Source organism: Sarcophilus harrisii, chromosome 2 (assembly GCF_902635505.1).
Source record: "Sarcophilus harrisii chromosome 2, mSarHar1.11, whole genome shotgun sequence".
Taxonomy (NCBI): Eukaryota; Metazoa; Chordata; class Mammalia; order Dasyuromorphia; family Dasyuridae; genus Sarcophilus; species Sarcophilus harrisii.
In genome coordinates this window covers 140,091,212-140,113,900 of record NC_045427.1, presented here as the reverse complement: position 1 = coordinate 140,113,900, position 22,689 = coordinate 140,091,212, and the positions used below count along the sequence as shown (strand labels likewise).

General features: G+C 37.9%; 1 protein-coding gene across 1 annotated transcript; it reads right to left on the bottom strand.

The window, feature by feature from the left end:
• Positions 1–212: 212 nt before the first annotated feature.
• STARD7 (StAR related lipid transfer domain containing 7) lies at positions 213–21,489 on the bottom strand. Its single transcript, XM_003758100.4, has 8 exons — positions 20,000–21,489; positions 9,377–9,585; positions 9,003–9,052; positions 8,002–8,112; positions 7,835–7,917; positions 7,101–7,200; positions 3,660–3,744; positions 213–2,573 (listed from the first exon to the last, which is right to left on the bottom strand). The coding sequence occupies exons 1-8, from the start codon at positions 20,425–20,427 to the stop codon at positions 2,389–2,391; spliced, it is 1,251 nt and encodes a 416-aa protein (XP_003758148.1). The 5' UTR covers positions 20,428–21,489; the 3' UTR covers positions 213–2,388.
• Between the last annotated feature and the right edge of the window lie 1,200 nt (positions 21,490–22,689).

Genomic DNA, 22,689 nt, shown 5'->3' with positions numbered 1-22,689 from the left:
CAAAGTGGAAAGATTATTATTTAATCATGAAAACTCTGCTCTGAGTGTAAGCCAATAAATACTGAAAAAGAACGAGCTATTTTTGTCCCCACACCCAAACTCAGAAATTGAGCTGTGCCCAAATATTCCTCTTTTCAGTAATATTAGCAGGAAGAAAAGATAGTTCCGACAATGAAGTTTCCCCACCACCGCTCTTCCAAAGACAAACACTCTTTCATACCAATCTGTATATTTATTCACACTTTTGATAAAAATGCCAGTTATTAGTAAAATTATTACAATCCCAAAAGACTACACTGACAACCAGTGCCACAAATCAGAACACAGAATCACAAAGAGCAGCCTAAGTACCCTAAGCACCTTTATAATTGCTCTTTATACACAATAACTCCTGTAGGTAATGAATATTAATGGAACTCATTGACTGTTCCCTGATTTCATCACATTCTGAAATAAAAAAAGAAGGGTCAATGAAAAGGAGCTTGAACTCTTATATAATTAGTGTACCTGTGTCGGATCATCTGAACAACCAAAAAAAGTGTTGGTGGGATCACTACCTTGGCACAAAACTGAATAGACAGTAAGGATACTATAGGGTGATTGAAGTTACTTTAGGATTAGATCCTTTCTCCCATGATAGAAATAGAGAGTAAGGAATGGCAAACAGAAGTTTCCCACCTAAATTTTGGTGATAAGGGAGATTTCAAAGTTCCTACCACCTTCCAGATTGAAGTTTTATCACTGTAACTGAGCCCAGATGAGAACACCCGTACTATCTTATACCATTTGAATCAGAATATATCTTAAGTATGGAGATAGCACACTTGCCTTCAGGTAGGATTCTTCCAAAGCCATTACAGCCAATGTGTCCAATCCAGAGCAAGGCACTCTAGTCAAAATCAAAACCTAATAAGCCCAGTTAGGATCATTCATCCCACTCTGCAAATACTATTAGCCTTCAAGTTGGACCTTTCTCTGGCCAGATCGATTAGTATACCTGGCCAGAGTTAAAACCTTCCAGCAAAATTCAGGTCAATCATGCATAAGAGGTAACAGTATTTCAATGCAATAAATAGAAAGAGAGGTAATGGGAGAGATTTTGCAGTGATTGAGGAAAAGTAAAGGAATGGGTTTTCTTTTTTGTTTTACACAGTTCAGCCAGCATTTCTTACGATGGCAATTATGGTTATGGCTAGGTTTTTCATTCTAAAAAATCTTACCTTGGCTTATTTTGTTCTGAAACCTCTATGAGAAGAAAATTATCATTCCTTCCCTTTGTGTTCTCTTCCCAATCGGGAGCAGAGGACAGATCCCCGGAGAGTCTCCATGGTGACTTTATGCCAGAGCTTCATCACAAGGGACTATACAAACCTTATGAACCTCCAGAAATAAGACTGACTTAAGTCAAACCAAGAGGGCTGACAAGTTTGGCATTTTCTTTGCAGTGAGGTTAAGGAAGAATCTTCTGTAGCTAAGCAAAGGAGGAATCCTCAAAACTAGTAATAACTATGTGATTCCCTATTCTATTTTCTTGATCAAAAATTAACACAAAATAAAAATTAAAGTTTAATTCAATATTTTTAGTAAGTTGCCTTACCAACATCTTGACTGATCGTATCTGAATATTATTAATGTATTATTATCTTAAAGGGCTTTCTTTACTGATGGCCCTATGTTGGGGAGGATGGGAAGGAGACGATGGGTAAGATAACATAATCAAAACCAGAAAGGGCAGTAAAGGTATTAAGCAGATTTAAAATGGAATCTCACAGGAAAAAATGACACTTTCTGAATGAAGGAAGGGCATTTCTTGGCACAGCTTTCATGTTGTTCCTAAACAAAGATCAAGAGAAGGCACTTAGGCCACATAGGACTGTTTCATTTATAGTCAGCACATACAAAGACCTACTGCCAAGAGATTTCTCAATACCCATTTCCCCCACAAATTGATGAAAAACCCAAACAGTCTTATTAGTTGAAGTCTTCCAGAAGTGAATGAAAGCCAAGTCATTGAAGAATTGATGGCACAAAGTAAAATCCAGGTGTGAGGAAAATGCTCCAAGAGGACATATGGAAGTGTTCTCATCCTTACAGAGGTATAAGAAATCTGTCCCATAGTACCTCAGTGAAACACTGAATTTAAAATTCTTGGGTCAGAAATACAACAGCTTCCCAAGAGAGATGCCATCTTCTCAAATGTTCTGAAAAAAAGGATGGCAAAAGCACTGAAAAGAGCCAGGCCAAGTGAATTAGATTCCAGTTGTCAATTGATCTTGTCTTTTCAAGTAAAGCAGACCTCTTCCACTGTCCCTGGCTTTTCCCTGTCCTGCAGCAGGGGGTAAGGTCCACGGCAATATGAACAACTTCTCCCCCCCAAACCGAACCCCCTTAAGCGTACTCGATGCGAGCAGGACCACAGCTGCCCTCGCTCTTCCGGTCTGGGCTCTGAGTGGCTGCCTTGGCCTCACTGCCGACATCTAAGGGTTTGGCCGAGATGTAGTCCTTCACTTTGATCTCCATGTTCTTGGCTTTCAGCGTAGCCATGTGCAGCTTCTCCAGGAAATCGGGCATGCCTGCAGGAGAAAGCGGAGAGTCAGTGCTGCACCAAGCTGGCAGCCACTCGCTCATGGAGAGCCGCAAGTCCCCCCTCTCCCAAGGCCCTGGATCTGACCACTAACTCGAGGCACCCTGTGAGGGGGAAGCTGTGTCATAGCGCTGCCCACGGGAGGGGTGGCAGGGAAGAGGGAAAGGGCAAGGATTTCTGCACACAGCAATAACTGCCTTCCCTGAGCAGACCCAAAAGCCTAGGCCTAGCTTTTCTTCTGGTCCTGAAAGCTCTCCTCAAGGTGGGGATGTCCCTCTTAGCCCCCATCTCTGTCCTTAGAAACTCACAAACTGGCGAAGTTTCATCTCTACCTATGTTTCTTTCCATCTCTTTTCCTACCTGAGAAGTTAGAAAATCTACTAGTTCATAGCAGAAACGAAGAAAGATGCCATGAGAACAACCCTGAATAAAAGAAATTATGAAGACAAACCAGACGAAGGCTACAACACTAAGCTTTGGCTTCCTTGTCTCTCTGACAAGCACACATTCCTCACCATATCTTATTTCCTTCAATACTGTTTAAAAAATATAAACGGACACAGCTAGGTGGTGCAACTGGTAGAGCACTAGCCTTGGAGTCGGGCCTTAGACATTCACTAGCTGTAATCCTGGCAAAAGTCACTTAATCCTACTGCTCCCCCTTCTCCAGAGGAGTGTGTGGATCCATATGTACAGATCTGTGGGCTACCTCTGTGTGAGGTGTGGATATGTATGTGTATCTATATTGAAATATATGTATGTATATGTGAGTAATTACATATAATAGGGTCTATGTTCAAAGACCCTTAGTAGATGGCAATGATTTTCCTTAAAACATTTCCCACAAAAAGCTAAGACTTTAAGTTTTTTTTAATCATAATCTCTTCATGATTCAACGAAGTATCATTGGTCTTTCAAGAGTCTCAATATTATTCAAGTTCATTTCCAAGTCATTAAAGTTTTAATTCTCAAAACATTGCTCTTGATATACTAACAAATAACAAGTCCCTGGTGTTTAGGGACACAACCTACAACATGCCCAACCCAGGTTACATTCCCAGCATTGAATACTCACCACTGGAGACCATCCAGCTGACGCAGTAACGAGGAAACACAGTTTGGGGATTGTCACTGTATGTTAGCAAATAGTCAAAGCCATTCTGGAAAAAGACAATGGGATAGGATGAAGGATTTTATATCACTCATTATAACTTCCCCAATCACCTCCAAAAAGTAACCAGGTCCTATTTCTGGAGAGTATCATCAGCTATAGATACTTATTTCCAGTGACCAATGCTGGCAGCTTAGACAAAAGTCTAAGTCTTGTGATGGTAATCAATGAAGTGAGTATGTGCTGCGCAACTATAAGAGGAACACTTTTGCTAGGCAAGGTGATAACAATGCATAAAGGAATAAAAATAAAGATTTATTATTTAGAATCATGATTCCCAGAGTGCCCAGATTTGCTGTTTTAAGAAAAAGCTTCTTTTAAAAAATTCCTTGACACATTGCTAGCAATATACCTCAAGGAAGTCAAAGACAAAGATCACATGCACACTAAAATAAGAATTACAGTATTTTTTTAATGGTAGCAAAGAACAACAAACAAAGCAGGAACCCATTAGTTAGGGAATGGCTAAAGTAACAGTAGTTAAATGTAACAGAATATTACTGTACATAAGAAACAACAAAAATGAAACATTCGGAGAAATATGGGGAAATTTTTATTACCTTCAGTATGAAGGAAAAAGAACTAAGAAAAAAATGATTGTTTTAGAAAAAATGTTAGAACAGAATAATTGTATGATGATTCTTCACCCAATCCTTTGCAGAAGTGGAAACCAGCTGAGTGGGATCCTGAATATAAAATCAGGCTTTTAAAAATTTAACTGTTTAGTTTTGTAGAATTTTCCTTTTTTTTTCTTTCTTCATTCCTTATTACAAGGAATAGCTTTTTAAGGAAAGATGGAGAAGGGGAAAGAGTGGGAAATGTGATATAAAAACAGAAAATATCAATAAAAATTCTTTTTTAAAAAGGGAAACTTATGATCCCATGTTTAATGAAACAAATTAAAATCTTTGTTATTATTTGTGTGAAAGGGTAGAGATTTTTCAAAGTCAGGAAGATGAAGAAGAGTTCAAGTGTCACCTTTGACCCAAGTATGACCCTGAGCAAGACAGTTACCCTCTCTCACTGTTCTAGACTATTCTAAATTGCAGAGAAGGTACCAATGTACATTTGGTAAGGAACTATTTGGAAGTTAAGAAGATGTAAAAGCCAAATATTAATTACAGTTTAAATCATCCCTAGCACTTATTTTCTCCTATTCCAGAGATATTTTCACACATGCTCAGGCCTCTTAAAACAAAACCACAAGAAATTCTACCTCTATTCCTCTTTTTAGGGACCATTCATTTTCATTTCCTTTCCCTACTGAAATTCTTGAAAATGTCTATTGCTTGTACTTCTTTACCAAGAATTATCTTTTTAATTCTCTTCGCTCTTGCCTCTGTAACCAAGATTCTATTAAAAAAAATCTTCTCCTAGTTACCAGTAACTTCCTTCTCAGTAAAGGTAATGGATTTCTCAGTTCTCTTTCACTTCAACTTCTAGGTCATTTGACAACTGATTACTATTTATTCATTTTTGAAACTCCTCCCACAAGTTTCTGTATATAATTATGCTTTCCAGGTTCTCTTTTGCCTACTTTGCTAGCCCTTTTCCTTCTTTCCACAACCATTTGTGGATAGTCCTTAAACTCACACCTTAGCTATTTGCTTATTCTCAATACCTATTTCCTCAGAAAAGTGATCTACTCTCAAGATTTCAACTATCCTTTTTATACTGTTCACTCTCATTTTCTGAATGACTACCTCTAATCCAAGATTATGCTGCCCACACTTGGTTGTTGTCCTGTTACCTCAAAAGTTCAACATGTCCACAACAAAACTTCTAAGTCTTTCCCAAAAAACTAGTTTTCCTTCTTCAAAGTCTAAGAGTCAGTTAATACCACTATTCTAATCTTGCAGACTAGAAACTTTTAGTTATCTCTGTATCTTTTTTTCATTCCTAACATGTAACCCATCAACACAGCTTATCAAACTTATTCCTGTGAAATGTCTCTGGTATTTATTTCTTCAACTACTACCTACCTAATTCCTGCTACCACAATCCAGTCCCTTGATCACAATACTGCTACAACAATTACCTACTTTTTCTCTCTTCCCAACTAATTCATCCTGCTACCAAGCTTAGGCCATTCTTCTTATGTCACTCCCTTGCTCAAGAGCATAAAATGGCTTCTTACTGCATCATATCCAAATTTCTCTGCTTGATTTTCAAGCAATCACAACTTGGCTGTACTAATTTAATTTTATTTCCTTTTATTACCCTCTGCACCAAAAACATCATCTTTCTCTATCTTTCCCTTCCATGAAATCATTCTTACTTTTTTCTTTATCATGCTGTATCCTTTACCCAAAATGCTCTTTCTCTTCTCTATTTACCCCAAACAATACCCATCCTTTCAGGTTCAGTTTTTCCTCTATGAAACGTTTCCCTACTTCAACAGAGCATATTTGTGTATGCTCTGTTGCTCCTCAAATTTAAAAAAAAAAAAAAAAAAAAAAAAAAAAATCAGGCACCTAATTGTTTTATATATACACACGAGTCTTATCTTTCCAAACAGAATGTAATATCCTTGAAAGCAAGGACTATGACTTTTAGTTCTTTTATATCCACACAGTAATGCTCTGTGTGTGTGTGTGTGTGTGTGTGTGTGTGTTTTTAAATAGATATTCCAATACTTGATTTAACTCAAGATTGTAACTCATCAATTCTGCAAATAGCACACTATACTAACTCCATTTGCTATATTTTGCAGGAAAGAATCAAGTCTTAGATTCTTAAAATAAATTTTTAAACTTTCCCATGAAATTTAAAACTTCATTCCAAGGTAAGAACTATTAAGAAGTATATTTCAAATATACAACTAAAGGTTCAATTTAATAGTTTCCATTCAAGGGATAGAATGATGACATCTTACCATGAATAACTACCCAGATATACTGCCTTTGAAGATAAATATAATAAATGAAGTAATACATCCAAGTTCTTCATACAATTTTAAAACCAAGTAGCAAATGGGAGAAATTAGAATCAGACCAAAGATAAATAAAATTCAAGATGCTCAGCTAAGTAAATAAAGATATCCAAAAGCAAGTAAAGATGGCTATATTATATTTGTAAAGAATAGCAAAGCTCTATTTGAGAAAGTATTCTAAGGTGTGACCAAAGAAAGGATGTTACCTGGCCATTAGTATGAGATCATCTATTTGGCCATAGTATGAGAATGCCTCACTATTATCTAACGAGTTGGCCCCAGTGAAATGTAGCTACTAATCACCACCTTACTCTGGGTCCTCTTCCACCAATGCTATCCTGTTATGCAACAGCACTTCATTTACATCCTGAGATCAAAACCATGCAAACTTTCTTGGCTAAAAGAAAGCTCACCTCATCAAATGATTTGTGGGGGCGGATAACCATCTGGGATTCATATGACCGGACGCGAACAAATTCAGGAGATTCTGGTACATTAGGATGTTCCACTGCTCTGTGAGAGAGAAGATAAGATGAATGAGAACTCTAAGGATAAAAGAATATGACTTGTCTTGGCAACATCTACATTAAAACAATATTAAGTTTTATAAGACTAATTATTGGAAGGGAGGGAGAGGAAAACTTTTCTTAGTTAAAAACAAACTAACAAAAATAGCAGATTAAAGAAAATTTTGTACTAGTCCTGTGATTTCACTGGTCTGGGGAGCTCCCAGCAAGGCAATCTCCCCATCAATGCAGATCTTTACCTACTCAGCAGATTCAGTCTTTAATTAGTTTGCCCAAAACACTGAAAGATTAAGTGACTTGATGTCTTCTTGACTTCAAAGTCAGTCCTCTATCCATAATATCATGCAGTCTTTTTGTGAAAAATAAAATGTCTGATGATCCCCCAACTGCACTTTGTCTTTTGGTAACCAATCACTCTAAAGAAATTTACTTGTTTTTCAGGAATATTATCACTGGGTACATTCTTTCCCTTTAAATCATTCTCGACAAAGATAGGGCATTTGCTGCATAAGACCCATTAAAGAAGTGTTAAGTAACCCAAGGATATTTAAATGGCTCTATCATCAAAAGTAAACGTTTTACCCCAAATCATTATTTGTCCCACTGCCAACTGTACGCACCGTGACACCAACACCATCACATTATTTTCCTGATCCACACTGTATCTTCGTACGTATACATAATCCCGTGAATACATTGGATACTAAAGAAAAAGGAAATTAATTAATTTGTCTACATCATATATGTCTGATTAAAAAAAAAAATCAATGAAAAGAAAAGTACTTACAGGAAAATGAGTTACCCAATGAAGAACTTCAGAACCACTGATCACATCCCTTTCAATCACTTCCAGTTTGATGACTAGAGCATCCCACTTCTTTCTATATTCTGTATCTAGCTGTAAAGAGAAAGAACAAATGAAGATTAAGAAATCCCAAATAAAGTTTTGGAAAATTCTATTAAAAATCCCCAAATCTTAGCAATTATAAAGTGGGACACTGAGCACTGATTCTATTTATATTTGCTAAGAGAGTGGCAAGTTTAAAAAAAAAAAAAAGTTAAGAGAATGTTACAAAGGGGAAGTTACAATGTACTCCAAAACTAATAAAACAAGGAAGAAAAACGGGAACATAGAGCAATTTATTTCTGTCATATGTACGATATGAAATATTTTTGTGGAAAATTATCAGATCTGTTCAACCTAACCCAATTAAAACTGTCACAGAATACTACACTCTACAAACAGTTTTGCTGTTTAAAGTTACCTGCGTCATTGTTTTGGTCCAGGTTTATGAGTTCCTTAGTAAGAACTCCCCATTTAGAAATTTCCTCTGCTAATGCAGACTGACGACTGGCATACAATGTCTCCAGATGCCTGGGGAGCCCTGAGAAATTAGGTAACTTGCCCAGGTCACTCAACTCAATGTCAAAATCAGATCTTATTACCAGACAGGCTCTCCATTATATCATACTGCCTCTCATAACTATAAAAAAGTAAAGTGGGATTTAGGGGGGAAGTCACAAGCTCTGAAGGGTATGGTTAACATTAAGCAGATTACGCTAAAGAGTACGTATTTCATCATATATTTCGCATGATACCTAGGCCATCTACCAATATTTGTGAAAATAAGTTATGACTTTTTGACAATGGCTTAAGCTAACTACCTGTCATACAAGAAAAGAGTCTCAGTTCATCTAACTTGCCAGGCAGCAAAATAAAATAAAATAAAATAAAAATCTTTCCAGTACAAGTTAACTTTCAGTTTGGGGTAAAAAGAGTTGACCCACCTGAACATTGAAGAACTGTCTAGGTGTCACATCGGTATATGTTCCAAAAACTAAAAAGAAAACAAAAGTTGTGTTACAAGTTATTATTTGACTTGTATTTCGATTGTGATTAGGGTACAAATTTAACACTAAGTATTTATTTAAAGATGCATGCAGAAACTAGTAATCACAGTGGATAAAGAAAAAATTTTCTAATCTTAAGACTGATAATTAAGTTTGGAGTATAAGAAAATGGAGTAGGCAGATCTAAATGGAAGTCAATAAGAATATAGCAGTGTGGGAGGAGCAAATGAAAGAAAAGCAAATGGCAATGTATTCCTGGCCAACAATGTCACGTGGGTCATGTTAAATCAGAAAGAAAATTTGGGATTCACCTCTGTATTGGTACAGGTGAGTACCACTGATCAGACGCCTCCAGAGTTTGAAGTGTTTCTTGTCCATTACCATTTCCCATGGCTGCTCTTTAGTGGCTATATCACTTGTTTCTTCTGTTTGGGGTTTCAGTTCAGGAGCGTGGCACTCTACTCCACTCCTTCGGAACACACTAGACATTTCCTCCATTCTTTTCATCTCATCAATAGATCTGAGAAAAAGAAAAGGTGAGAAAGACCATGTGGAACCTATCTTATGATTACTGTTCTTTATCTAAAAGAAATTTCAGTAAAAATAAAAAACAAAACCCAAGGAAAACACAAGAGGGGAAAAAATCCTTTAAAATCTGAGAAATGTACATTCAAATCTCAGAAAAGGTCAGAGCTTAAACTGAGATTGATAGCTATTTAAATCTATGAGGAGAAATAGCACTTTCAATGAGCTTGAAAGTTGTCACTAAGAAATTGAATAACTAGAAAGAAACTAACAGAAGTGGGCATTAAACAAAAAATGATGCTAAATGAAGCAAATAATTTAATCAAATGATGAATCACTACAAATTATAACAAGTTACTAAAATCCCAAGCTCAAACTATTTTTTTCCTCCCTTTTTTTTTCTGGCACATGAATGACACCAAAAGATGTCATTTAAAACAAACAAAAAGTCACCACCACCCCCCCAAAAAAAACAACTAGCAAATACTACTTAGAAATTAAAACTGTAATTTTAGAGTCACTGAAATAAAATGAAAATCAAAATATCAAAAAGCTCTGATATGAAATTAGGTAGAATTTGAATCCTTAAATATAAGACATATATCTAGTATCTTAAAAATTGAAGGAAACAAAAGCACTTTAAATTATTTACCCTGATAAGCAATGAAATTACCAAAAATGTGCTCATAAACACCAAGGACTGGAATGGAGTCAAGATGTCAGAGACCAGATAGGACTTTGTCTGAGCTCTCCCCAGCTTCCCTCAGAATCAACACTAGATCAAATCTCTGAACAGATTATGGAGTGACAGAACCCACAAACATTCAGAGTGTAATAATTTTTCAGATAAGATATCTTGGAAGGACTTCAGGAAAAAATTGTCTCAATTGGGCAGAGGGGAACACAGAACAGCACAGGCCTGGTTCGGGGACAAGGAATCTAGTGGAATGCTCTAAGCCAAAATAAAGCAGCATTGGCTACTCTGTTCAGAAGGCAAATGAATTAGCAGACCAGCTGTGAAATCTGCAACGCAACTACAGAAGATAAATAGTGAGTCCATGAATCACAGCACAACAGGTGGGACTTGACCAGGCCTACCCAGTGCAGTGGGGAAGCCTGCAACACTGCCCCGCCACCCCACCACCCCCCTCCCAGCACAGTCAGTGAGAAACTCCTGTAACCTTGCAGAGAAGGAAGCTCAGGATCTCCTCTGGGCCCTAAGATCAGACCTCAACCTTTAAAAAGTGAGCAAAAAAGCAAAAAGAGCTCTGATCATAGAAACTACTATGGAGAAAAAGAACAGAACACAAACCCAGAAGAGGGCAATAAAGTCAAAACACCTTCAGGCAAAACATATTCCCTCAAAGGGGAATATGAACTGTCTCCAGCTCAAAAGGCTCTCTTGGAAGAGTTAAAAAAGGATCTTATAGACAGAAGAAAAATGGGGGGAAATGAGGGCTTTGCAGGAGAATCTGGAAAAGGAAACATAGAAATTGATTGAACAAACAACTCATTAAAAGATAAATTTAGTGAAATGGAAAAATACATATATACCAAAAAAAAAACTTCTTAAAAAATAGATTTGGTGAAATAGAAAAAGAAATTCAATGAATAAACATCAAGCATCTATTTAATTTATCTAATTATAATACTTAACATTTATTTAGTTTACTTTCATTTTTATACTTTTACCTCTTTTATTTTTTTTTAATTAAAAATTTTACAAAGCACTTTGCATATGCCATCTTGTTAGATCCTTTCATCAATCCTTTGAGATACAAACTACTATCATCTTCACTTTACAGTGACTTGGCCAGGATCACACATCTAATATGCACCTGAGATAGCATTTAAATTCAGATTTTCTTGACTCCAAGTCACAGGCATTCTAACCACTATGCCACTTAGCTGTTTAACTCGTTATAGTAGCCAGTCTACTGTTCAGCCTACACTGGTGCTCAAAAAGGTTAACACCTTACTAAGATTTAAAAAAAAAAAAACTGAAAATTTTAGGAGTTATCTATAACACAAAGAAGTTCAGAAACACCATATTAACACTAAAGCTAATTTCATAGAAATACTTACTTCCAGAGCTAAAAGGAATAGGATCATAAATCATCAAATCTTGACAAAAGCCTCATCTGTAGTGCTAAAGTATTCTTAAGTGGGCTGCTGACATAAGGACATTAGACAGATTTCCAATTAGTCTGGCTGTAATGGTAATAAATAGCTCCCCTTCTTTGCTTACCAAATGCTACAAGTAAGTCTTTTCCTCCAATTTCTACAAAAGAATTTTGATGAAAAGTTTTTAGGTCAGCCTTCCTTCTTCCACAAATCACATAAGGCTCTAGAATGAAAGTGGCCTATGTGATCATGCTTCAAGTTATTTAATTGAACTAAAAAAAAAAAAAGACATCCAATTTGATATGTCAAAGATTCAGTTCTACTGTCTCCTTTGCAAAATAAAAGGGAGGAGATACTTTTTTTCTATTCTGCCCACTCATTTCCTAGCCAGGACTTTGGATTAGTCAACTGCAATACAATAAAAACAGGTTCCCAAAATACAGTAATAAAAAACAATTAGTTTGTTATTCAATGCATCTCACTGCTCAGTCCAAGATGAAATCAAGTACAAATTGAGAGTTTACAATATGGACACTAAATCTGAATACCTATTGCAGAACAAAGGATTATAATTCATATCCATACCCTTATCCTTATCCTTCAAGCAGAAAGGATAACAATGATTAAATGTAGTATGGAACCAGGATACTAGAGATAACATCCCCCCCTTAGAAACTTGCTAAAAGATATAATCAGATGGCTTTTAAAGCAAAATATGTTCTCAGGGATATGGTTTCAACCATGATACAATATCCACAAGCTTCAATTCGACTGAATCAAACATTTTCTGGGAAACATTTAAAGGGCATGAGAGTGTTCTTTCATGGGATGAATTTAAAGTAATTCTATATTTGACTTAAACCATTAGAAAATTTCCATTTAAATCACTAGGTAAGAATACTTTAATAATATTTCTTATTAAAAGTACATTTTTATTATTTTATATCAATTTAATATATAGATGTAGATTTCATTTTGAGAAAGTATCATTCAAAAAATCCCCAACAATCAAAACCCACTTCATTGTTTAACATTTTTTCAGGTTTCATTTTTTGTCCTAAAAAATATTTTAGTTGGTACAGAGTAAATCAACCAATAAGCATTTATTAAAGTTACTATGTAATAAGCAAAGTTAGTAGTGGGAATATAAATACCAAAGCAAAATAGCTCTTTCCTCAAGGCAATTATATTTTAATGGAATAAACATAAACAAAGAGTGTATGTGTGTATATAAAAATATAAAATGATATGAACGAAGACTAACAACTGGAGGAATCACAGGAAAAGCCTTATGAAGGAAGTAGTACCTGAGCTCATTGATGAACACTCATATCAAAGTTAAGGATAAAGATTGGTAACAAATATTGAAAAGTGCTGAAGGTCAATCACAAGAAGCCAGACACCACTAACAAAACTTTTCTAATAGAAAGGTAGCATGAGTTGTCTTAAGAAAAAATAAATCTAAAACAAGGGATGCAGATCTAAAAGCTCTGGAGACTGAGAATTGTGAGGTGGGGAAAGGAACAGCTATCAAAATAGAATAAATAGTACAGGTTGTCAATCTCCCTATCATGCTCCTAACCTTGTGCACTCATTTTTGAGTCACCTTGAGATCGATATGTCACCAGTAACAACTGTGACAAATGAGCCTGACTTTTAATTCCTTTCAAAATTCTAAAGCAAACTGGTCAAGAGATGGGTCAATGAACGAATATCTTTAAGAAAAATTTCATATATTGGATTACTTGCCATCTAGGGGAGGGAGTAAGGGGAAAGGGATTATTTTGGAATACAAGGTTTTGCTAGGGTCATTGTTGAAAAATTATCCATGCATGTTTTGAAAACAAAGTTTTAATAATAAAAAAATGTGAACAAAGAAATGCAAGGTAATATAAGGGGGAAAGTATTAAATTTGGAGTGAGGAAAGACACAGGGATGCATCCTGCCTTTTGGTTTTAGAAGCTATGAGACCATGGACAACTCATTTAGCATCTCTAGATTTTGATTTCTTCATCTGGAAAATGGGGTTAGAATCTAGATCATTCCTAATTCAGAGGTTGCTTTAAGATTCAAATCAGATTGTGCTAAACACGCTCTGAAAAAATCTTAAAATGCTAAGCATTATAATTTTCTAGCATGGCTTCATCAAGAACAGATTAACATCAGATTTTCTTCATTTCCTCTGTTGGCAGTGCCAGTCAGTCAACAAGCACATGCTAAGTCCTGGAATTAAACTCAAAGAGAGACAAGACAGCCTGTGCCACGGAGGAGCAAACAATATGAGGAGGGACACAAGAAACATCTACCAAGTTCTCTGACGTGCTCATTGGGCTAAATTTCCCCTAAAAGGCAAGGAAACTGTCCCTAAGACTCAAGTGGTCCAAGGAACTATGCATAGCCCAAGGCACTGAAGAGATTTTATGGTAACTTAGGGCAGTGATGTCAAACAAAGAATTTGGGAATCTCTATAGGCCTCATAGTGATTTAGAAAACCACCAATTAACTTGTCTATGTTGCACCGTATTTTACTTTGTTAAAAATCTTCCAATTACCTTTTAATATGGATTGTACTCTTGGAGTTTTGCCAGCCTGTTTGTACCAGCTCACCAACTCCGTTGAAAAAAGTCAGCCCCTTAAACCTGACAGATATCCCATTGCCAAGCAAGTTAACACTGGCCCCTCTGAACAGATGTGTTTCCTTATAGAGGAAAGGAGATTTCATCTGGCTGAAGTAATGTTATATCCTTAATGAATATAGTTTCCATGGTATCGTTAAGTAAATGTCTTTTTAAAATGTTGGATGATATACCAATGTCTCATTTCATTTCAATCTTGAGTCTGAACTTATGGAATTATCCAAAATAGGGTTACTATACTGGTAAATCAAAGGAATATTGTCATGGGCCAGAACTTGAAACAAGGTGCTAACTCACTGGAATCGATAGAAACAATGCTTATGTACTTAAGTTCACACATTTCACACCTTTAAGAGTTCACACATTAGTGTTCGAGATTCACAAGTCAGGATTCAGTTGGGAGATTCACAAGTTCAGGAGATTCACAAGTCAGGAACCCACAATCCCACTCTTTCAGAGGAGGAGTCAACCTCTGAGTTCACACCTTTAAGAGATCACATATAAGAAGCTCTTGGAGCTTTAGCCAGGAGTCAGTGAGGGAGATTGAGAAGCCAGGATTCAGAAGAAGAGAGGCTGAAGCTAGAAGAGGCAAAGGACTAGCAACAGGAGCTCTTGGAAGCAAGGAGCCTCTAAGAAAACTAATCGGCTATTTTGGAAGAGACAATAAAGGACTGGACTTTAATCCCTGACTGCATTTGCGGTGATTATTACTTGGAACTGAAACTAAGGCTGCCTCCAGAAGCCCCCTAAGAAACCTGCTCTCAGAGAACGATTATATATTTTAAAGAAGAAAACACTACAGAATATTATGGAAACAGTTTGCCTAGATGCTAATGAAGCATCTGACCAAAATGTTCATACTATTCTTATGGAAAAGGTAGAGATATTGGCAGATACCATAATTTACCTCAGTGGATTAGAAATTAAATACTTAGCAAATCTTTAAAAGTAGTAGTAATGCTTCAAAGTCAACTTGAAAGAAGGTCTCTAATATAGTGCCCCAAAAATCTGTGCTTGGCCTTATGCTTAAATAACATTTTTTATTAGTGACACAGATGGTATAATTATCACTTAGGTTCAAATCAGCAATTTTATAAGTATAACACAAGGTTTGAAAACACAGGTAGACAATAGTGCATTTTGAAAATCATCTGGGGTGTATCTGTTAGCCTTCATTGGAGTGGAAGGCTAAGTAAGATGTAGAATACTGTTAATACTCAGCTGATATGTTTATTAGTGACTAAACTGCTCTTTTTCCTTTAGTTGTTTTGTTGTTGTTGTTATTTTTGTTGCAAAGGATGGCTCCCTGAATAGAAGAGAGGTAATGAATATATTTAGAATGAAGGCAGTATGTAACCAAAGATACACATTTTTAAATGATTTAGGGTTTTTAAAAGCTCAATTAACAATCTAAAGTATAGAGCAACAGCTAAGAAAGCTAATATGATTTTAGGTTTCAATCAAATGTCATAGTATTCAGAACTAGGAAGGTGACAATCCTGATGCATTTCCTGCCAATCAGACCACAATCTGGAGTACTGAGCTTAATTTGGGGTACCGTATTAAAAAACAAACATACCAATGAGATGTAACACAGCAGTTCTCCAAATATAATCTAGTTCTCAAAGTATGAGGGTCCCCAAGACCTTTTTAGAGGATCTATGGGATCAAAAATATGTTCATAACAATACTATTATTTGCCTATTAAACTGTCCCTCCTTTTTTTTAACTACACACCCAATGGTAGAATTTCTTTATATACTTAAGACAAAACAACACAACTGATTAAATGAAAAAAGCAGATAAGAGAATCTAAAGTCTTCCATGAGGGAGCTAGCTAGTGCAGTGCAGAATGCTGGAGCTGAAGCCAGGAAGACCGGAGTTCAAATACAGCTTCAGACACTTAGTAAATTGTATGACTGTTGGCAAGTCACTTAAATGTCTTGATTTCTTCATTTGTAAAATGGCAAATTTAAATGTAAAAACTACCTTTCTATATTACTGTAAGAATCAAATGAGATAATATTTATGCTATGTTGTTATTTTATTAAGCCAGACAATAAAGAAATTTTCAAAAATATGTGAAATAATGAAAAATTTCTTGTTAAATTTGTTTTTAGCAAAGTTATTACTTATAGAAACATTTATCTCAACATGAAATGGGTTTGTTATTTTAGATGAAGTTAGTTTTAACTTCTAGATGATAAATATTGATATAACCTATAATATAAACAAATGATCTTTGAAGGTCCTCAAGAATTTTTAATAGTGCACAAACTAAAGCCAAAAAGTTTGAGAATCACTGTACTGTATCAAGGGGATGGTGACCAGGCAAGAAGTATGACAATTAATTTTTTAACATGTGAAAAGAACAGGTGGCCCCAGAGCATATTAATACTACTAGAGGTTATGGAGAGACAAATTTAAGTAGATATAAGTAAAAACTTCCTAACAGTCAGAACTACCTAAGAATAAAATGGGCTGCCTTGAGCAATAGTGGAATATAATTGCTATAAAAATGTAACCTGACAAGGGCTTCTGTGGGTCTTGGAGCTCCTGTCTTCTGAGCAACCAGATACTGAAGACTTGAAAAATTAAATTCTAGCCACCAAAGTCCTTAGCACTTCAAATTGTTCAATGTCAGAAATGGATGGGGTTATCAATAAAAATGGCATTAAAGAAAATTCCCTGATATTTGTTTGGCCACTGACCCATAAGGATGAGGTCTTTCCATCTGAATTGTAGCTGAAACTTCTTTATTGTTATCCCCCAGTAGAATGTGAGGTCTTTGAGAGCAGAAACAATCTTCCTTTTTTAGCTGTATTCCCAGCATTTTGCTTACAGGAAACACTAAATACTTTTTCATTCCTTTACAGTAATTCCTCTTCATAAGAGCCTTCAACTGAAGACTGGAAGCATATTTCTAAAAAGCTGCTTTTATAAGCAGTTTGGACAAGATGATCTTGTAAATTTCTCTACAACTCTTGAGATTGTGACTTTGTATAGTTTTACCATAACTTCCATCTCAGCTTTCCAAACAAGCCGGTAATTTTTCAGGTAGTAACCCAAAACCACCAAAAACTTATACTATTAAGGGTCAATTAATTTAGTTGCTCTATAGCAGAATGGAGAAAAAAGCTCAAAAATTTCAGGTCAACTTTTACCTAGTTTTGATAATATGGAACAAAGCCATCAAGAAAGATAACCTGAATTGGTAGCCACAACGATTACAGAAGCCTCTTATACAAAAGAAGCTTTAATCTCAATGACAGAAGAAAGTCATTTTCTTCCTTACCAGTAAGCCAAGAGGATTTTAATTAATGGCACTCTAATAAATATCATACTGAAATATGCAAGTACTCAATTTTCCAAGTTGGGTTTGGAAATGGATAAAAAACCATATTCTCTACTATACTGCCAATTTGTAAATACATTTGTTTCTGATATGAATTAAAGCAAGAGCCTAATCAAGCACAGTTTCTTCCCATGTCAGAGTTCAGTATATTGTGTATATTTCTTAATTTCCTTCCTCTCCTACTGCTGGGTTTTTGTTTCTTTTTTCAAAGTTACAAGGCGATAAGGAAAAACGTTTTGTTTTTTCTTAAGAAAGGGCTCTAGATTCACAGGTTACTATTCTGAAAACCTAGCCAAAAACAAAAATAATCAAAATTTGTTAGAAAAAAATATAGAAAAAGAGGCTTAGTGGTTAAAAACTCCAGGCTAGGAGTTAAGAAACATGAGCTATAAATTTTTGGCCCCAGCAATATGACCAAAGTGACCTTGTACAAGTTCCTTCCTCTCTCAGGTTCTCTTGATGCTGCTAAAATTAATGAGATAGTGTTAGTACAGGCCTTTAAACTCTCTGGAGGTAAGTACTTAGAATAGAAAGTGTCATGTTCTTCTATTACAGGGATAAGGGCCCTTCATTCTAAGTAGAAAAACAAAGAACAGTGATGCAACATAGGACAGTTAAGCATGTAAATTCAATTTAAAATGTCTGCTGGGTCATTACTGTGATCTAGGAACCCGTAAAAAAAATTTTTAAATTCCATTAACATCAAGTATATTTCCCTCTAAGAATAAAAATTTTATAGTTAATATAGCTGTATGAGCAGCAGCCCTTTGCTACTGAATGAGTACTTCCTTACTTAAGTTAACCCCAAGACATTCTGCTAAATAAAAATCCCTAATAAGATGGTTATGATAATCCCTGCATTTACTTCAAAGCAGATGGAATCAATCAAGGACTATTTATTAAGTGGGAATAATATTCAAAACCTCAAAAGCAAAGAGATAACCTGCCTCCAGAGTATTTTACTTAATATCAAAACTAAATTATCAATTAGAGATCTACTATACCACTGTACTACTAAATTCTTCATGAAAAAATCTCATTGACATTTATTATCTATCATAACAATAACTTTTTTTCTCTTTTGTTCTTAAATCTAGAGGGCTGTAGCATGAAGATCAAATTTTAAGTGTGTGAAATCTAACATGATTTTATAAGTTCATTTAAAAAAAAAACCCTCAGAGCAATTCTTTCAGATTTTAATTTGGGCATTTTTAAAAAGTCCTCCAGATAGCCTTTGTTATGAGAAACAAATCCCAAAGCTGATTAAAATGGATTGAAGACCAAAGTGTATCTAAAACATGGTTTCACATTGTCCAGGAGTTGATAAATTGCCAGATCTCTTCCAAAATGAACAATGGTTGTCACTTCATATATATATATTATATATATATATATATATATATATATATATATACACTATATATATTCTTAATATATATATATATATATATATATATATATATATATATAGTTAATTACTTCCAGAAGAAGTATTTGCATTTTAAACTTTATCCCTAACTAGAGAATTTCAAGTTACAGGAATTTCAAGAACAGGCAAACAAATGAAGGAAACTCTGGGGAGACTGGAACAACATTTTTTGTATCTCTAGAATCTCTAGAATCTCAGAACAAAGTGAAAAGACCCTAACAAGGACACCTTCAAAACTCTTAGGATGCAGTACTGGAGTCTAACACTGATGGTCTCGACAAACTTAAAACGCACAAGTGTGAGCTGATTTCAGAGCTTAAAAGTCAAAAGAAATTCCCATTCCGATTCAATTTTTTCCCATAAAAACAGAAAGTTACAATCCAGTTTTCTGACAAACTCCAGAAGTTTAATTTAGTTTAGTTTTGTTTAAAAAAAAAAAAAAAAGTTTAGTTTTGTTTTTCCTTCACAGCAGGATATCCCTCAGACAGGAGGATTTAATTGTGCCTGTTTTGAAGTATAGAATGCATTGAAGACTTAACAGCACGAATATTTCCAGCACCAAAAACAAAACCTTATTTCACTAATCTTTGCATCCCAGTTTCCCGCAAAAATTCTCCCTAGAAGATAAACATGCCTCCTATTCCTACAAAAATGAACTTAAACATATGGGGGTGGGGAGAGAACTTTTTGCCAGATGTCTTCTTTGCTACAGAGCAAAGATTAGCACGCTGATAAAATACCAATTCTAAGAGGACACAATTCACAAACACCCTCCCTTGTTGGCATTTCACTAAATCGCACCACCAACGTTTCCCTCAACCAGAACCGACAAGTAAAATTTCAAACGCGAAACCAGGGGCCTCACCTCTGTAATTCCTCTTCTTTGATCCTCTCCTCTTCCCACACAAAGATTCCGGTGAGGGCAGCCATCAGTTTACAAGCATTCCCGTGGTGGCTGTGAAACTTGCGCCAAAGTCTGTTGAAGAGGCTCCAGCGCGTCCTCTCCGAGTAGATGTTGCTGTAGAGCTGACCGATCTGCTGGGCACGGCGGACCCTCAGACTGGTGACATAGCTACATTGGTTAGCTAAAAGCGAGAGGAGGCTCTTATTCTGCCTAGTGCCTCTCTCGGTCTCCTTCTGGAACCACCGGAGAACCTGCTGCACCCTGCCCTTGAGGGCGCTCACCTGATGCCCCCAGCCCAGGCTCCCATCGGCAAGGCTGGCAAACCGTGCAGAGCTCACACAGTAGGAGTAGACACTGGAGGGCGACCTCCTCTGCAGTGAGTGGAACATTCCTGCTAAGTCGGTCCGACCAGTCTGGCCCACTCGACTCCCTCCCACGCACGCAAAGGATTAGTCAAAGCGAGTCACTTACAAAACGGGGACTCACCAGGAGCCGGTTCCCCTTCAGTCTCAGCATTGGATTTACAAATATAGTGATTGGAATTTTAGCTTCTGGGGAGGAAAACCCTATTCTTTTTTCTACACAATCGGGCCCAAACAACCCACCCAAATCTCTAGGATGAGCGCTCAAGAACAACACCAAGTAACTTGGCGGGCTGTTTCAGCGATCAGGGAGATCAAAATGGCAGGGCAACTCTCTACGAGAGAAGTGGTGAACGAACTTCTCAGCAGGGCTGAAAGATCCCCTGGGCAAGTGGAAGCGTCCCGGGAAACGGGGAAATCAACCTAAGAGCAGCCGAGAAGACCCTAGGATCGCTGCGGAGAAGACCCGCGAGGGAGCGGGACAGAAAGAGATGGAAGAAGGAAAGGAGGAAGGCGGGCCCCGAGGGAGGCAGTGAGCAAGAGCGAGAGGGCGCGCACAGGTGGGGGTCTGGGAAGCTTCATGCGGCCCAGGCCTGAGGGACAAACGTGACTTCCCGCCCCTGGAGGCCGCCTTGGCAGACGGGCCCAGCGACCTCGGATTGGGACTGGTCAGGCTGGTGATGGAGGGGGTGTCCCAAAGAGGAGAGGGCTGCTCGGGTGGACGCTGGACCCGCGAAACGGGTCAGACTGGGCCCTGAGTAACCAGTCCGTTAGGGCCCGTAGGCCTGGGCTCCCCTCGCTGGGCCCCCGCGGTCTCGGCGTCTCGGTCCCCGGCGCCACAGGCCCGATTCGGCCCCGCCCCCGCGCGCACAGGCCTCCGGCCTCCCTCTCTGCCACAGCCGCAGGAGCCAGGACCAACAGCTGCGGGCCGCCGTGCACAGCGGGCCAGAAGGGGCCTAGATGGAGTCGGGCACTGGCAGGTTCTGCTGGGGGGTCTGGCCCAGCCGCTGAAGAGATCCTGACCCCTCCTCAGCAGCCACCACACGCTCTTGTCCCTACAACCTACCACCCCACCCCCCTCCCCCCGACTGCAGCTACCTCTCTTCTGATTGGCCGTAACCTTTGCCCTCCCTCCACTCAGTGGCGGCGAGGAGTGCTTGTCACGCAGCCCGGAGCCAATTCGTCTAGCCTCGGCATCCGCTAGCAAGGTAGGTGGAGCCCGCGCGCTGCCGGAACCAGTCAAGGGCGTCTTAGAGACGACCCAGGACCCCGGGGGCTGCCATGTTCTCCCTCCTCTCACGCCCCGCCCACCTCACGCAGTTGTCTTTGGAGGTGCCTGCAAGAATGACTGTTTTGTTTTCCAGTGCTCGTAAAGGATTATTCCCGAACCATGGTAGTGAGACCTCAACCCGTAGATAAATTCCTGTTTCCCCCGTTCTCTACAATTATTCTGGCACCCCAGAACGGCGGGTGCAGTGATGTTATCACTTGAAGACGCACGGGCAGAAGGAAGATCTGAAGGGTCCTAAAACTCCAGTTCCTGGGTGCAAATTCTGACTTTTGATGATCTCATCAACTTAGGGCTTCCACCATCTTCTCTATGCAAATGATCCTCACGTTCACTTAGGCAGCCCCCACCTCACTACGAGCTCCAGCCTCACCAGAGGCCCATAGACATCTCTAACTTAACGTGCAAAAATTTGATCTCACTATCTTTACCCCTAAACTCATTCCTCTTCCATTCATCCCACAGGCGTGTATTAAAGACCAAAAGCCAGAGCGTGGGAGGCTGGCAGAAACCCACCCACCACTGAACTGGGAAAAGGATTCCCTATTCACTGCGGCCGGTTTTGCTCATCTGCTCTCAGCTATTTGAGTTCAGCTTCTCCGAAGCAAGAGCAGTAGCTGAGGTAGCATGATGTACAGGCTTAGTCAGAATGATGGGTGAATGAATAGACCCCAGAAAAACACTATGTCCCTAAGTAGGTCTCAGGGAGAATGGCGTCTCCTAACTCCTTTTGATGCAGGAACAAGCTGATCCTCTGCAGAATTTCTTTTTTGACAGAATTATCTTGTACAGACCCAGCTACCCTGTAGCAATAACATAGTTACTGTATGCTATTCGCGTCAATTTCAAAGGCTGTCTCCCATAAACCTGAACGGAACTATGATAATCTGTAACCTTGCCCACGCACACAACTAGCTAGCTAGCTGGAAGCCTTTTTTCATAAAAGGTCCCACCTTCCCCCTTGTTAAATTTTGAGTTCAGTAAGAAACTAGCCTTCTTGC